Here is a 2,172-nt window from a genome sequence, read left to right on the forward strand (position 1 = left end):
GTCAGAATTCTGAGATTAAGGTCAGAATTCTGAGAAAAAAAGGATTAAAGTCAGAATTCTGAGGAAGAAAGTCAAAATTCTGAGATTATAGTCACAATTCTGAGGAAAAAAGTCACAATTCTGAGATTATGGTCAGAATTCTGAGAATAAAAGGTCACAATTCTGAGATTAGAGTCAGAATTCTGAGAAATAAAGGATTAAAGTCAGAATTCTGAGATTAAAGTTAGAATTCTGAGGAAGAAAGTCAAAATTCTGAGATTATAGTCACAATTCTGAGGAAAAAAGTCACAATTCTGAGATTATGGTCAGAATTCTGAGATTAAAGTCAGAATTCTGAGGGAAAAAAAGTCACAATTCAGATATTAAGGTCAGAATTCTGAGATTAAAGTCAGAATTCTGAGGAAAAAAAGGTCACAATTCTGAGATTAAAGTCAGAATTCTGAGATTAAAGTTAGAATTCTGAGAAAAAAAAGGTCACAATTCAGATATTATGGTCAGAATTCTGACTTTTTTCTCATATTACGCTGAAATAAAATTTAAAAATCAGTGAACTTTTTTTCTATTTTCCAGTGTCCCTGAGCCTCTTCCGTAGTAATTTGAGCAGCATGGCGTCACATGGACATCTCTTTCTCATCCAGGTAGCCAGGGCTAATTAATGAGGGGGGTGTAATGGAGTCAGTGACCACTGACACAGTTTTCCCTCTAAATCTCCGCCTGTGAGGCAGACAGATGAAGGAGGGTCGCTTTCTTTCACTGTAAACGCGTTATGATGGCGATGGCTATAACGCTGTAATTAACATCTGCAGTGATGTAATTAGCTGGATTAATTAGAGGAAAAGGCCCGCGTTAGCATCCTGGGAAGAAAAAAAAAATCAAAGCTCCGCGATCAATGAAACAGGCTCACAAAGTAAAGCAGCATTTAATGGATGAAAAAGAAGCGTTTTCTATCGCCTAAAGGAGGAGTTTTTAATGCACATTGATGCATTCGCTGGGTAAACGCCGCTAACGCAGCTATCCGGTCTTTTTTCCTTTTTCTTTTTTTTGCACAGCATGACCACTGCACAGGACAGGGGGACCCTGCATACCAGCTAGCAGCATTCATCCGCTCTGGGCTATCTGGCCTGGAAAATAGCAGCTCTATTTGCACAGTTGGCAGAGTCTGCAGCGGCTCGGCCTCTTTCACAGACTCACACAGATCTGCACATATCCGCATCTGTGTGAACATTTAGAGAAAGAAGACATTTTCTTTCTTTTCTCTCTACATCTAGAAATGCAAGGCGACTAGCTAGGCTACTAGCTCCCCTGCTACATTGTTTAGCAAACGTAGACGCGCATCCTCGGCCAGGAAGCCAGAGGGGCTGCAGGCTGGCCGGGATGAGCAGCGGCACATCGGGCTAACCTGGCAGAACTCCTGGCAGAAGCGCAGCGAGGCTTCCAGCGGAGGCTGCGGACTTTCTTTTAAAGCCGTGGTCAGAGCCTGGAAGCGCCCTCGCAGCTCCTCGGTGCTTTTCCGTGTATCATATTCCTTTTCTGTCTCCCCCTCCGCCATCTTCACAACAACCACGACCGCTTACGCGCAGATGTTACGTTGCCCCCGCACGAGCACGCAGAAGGGGGAAGGGAGGCTCACAGAGGGCTCCTCCAGAAAAGAAAGACCCCTCCAGCAGAGCCGGACCCAGGGTTTAATGAGGCCCTGGACATGGTCAACTTGGGGGCCCATTTCTGGGTAGAAGTGTTTTGCAAAAAAAATAAAGATAATTAATATTTAAACAAATATAAAAACAAAACTTTAAGGTTTAAGTCAGTATTCTGTGCAATATGCTGACTGTGCAATATATGTGAATAGAATAGTCATACCACTACCTCACCGTTGCTCCTCACCTACTACACTTTAATGTTAAAGTCAATCCACCGATTGTACATATGACACCTCAAATCTCTGTGCTACTCCCTTGTATTTATTATGATTTTTTTTTTTTTATTTCTTATTTTTATTTAGTTTCTCATTGTGTGTGATACATTGACACTTGCACCTTAACTCTTATTTATCTTGATATACTGTATATATATTGTTTATACTTAAAGGAATAGTACACCCAAAACATGATTAGCCTTCATTTTCTACTCACCCCCATGCTGAACAACACTCTGGAGTACTTTTTTGATATCTCA

The 2,172-nt window shown here is 41.5% G+C and overlaps 1 protein-coding gene across 1 annotated transcript in view; it reads right to left on the minus strand.

Annotated features, from left to right (window-relative positions):
- znf292 (zinc finger protein 292) overlaps positions 1-1,599 on the minus strand; it is a 22,414-nt gene extending 20,815 nt beyond the window's left edge. Inside the window, exon 1 of the mRNA XM_015385174.1 lies at positions 1,400-1,599. Within this exon, the coding sequence (XP_015240660.1) occupies positions 1,400-1,549 (150 nt within the window). The 5' untranslated portion in view covers positions 1,550-1,599. The remainder of the gene's footprint in view (positions 1-1,399) is intronic.
- Positions 1,600-2,172: the final 573 nt, after the last annotated feature.

This window comes from Cyprinodon variegatus, unplaced genomic scaffold (assembly GCF_000732505.1).
Source record: "Cyprinodon variegatus isolate N-32 unplaced genomic scaffold, C_variegatus-1.0 Scaffold332, whole genome shotgun sequence".
Classification (NCBI taxonomy): Eukaryota; Metazoa; Chordata; class Actinopteri; order Cyprinodontiformes; family Cyprinodontidae; genus Cyprinodon; species Cyprinodon variegatus.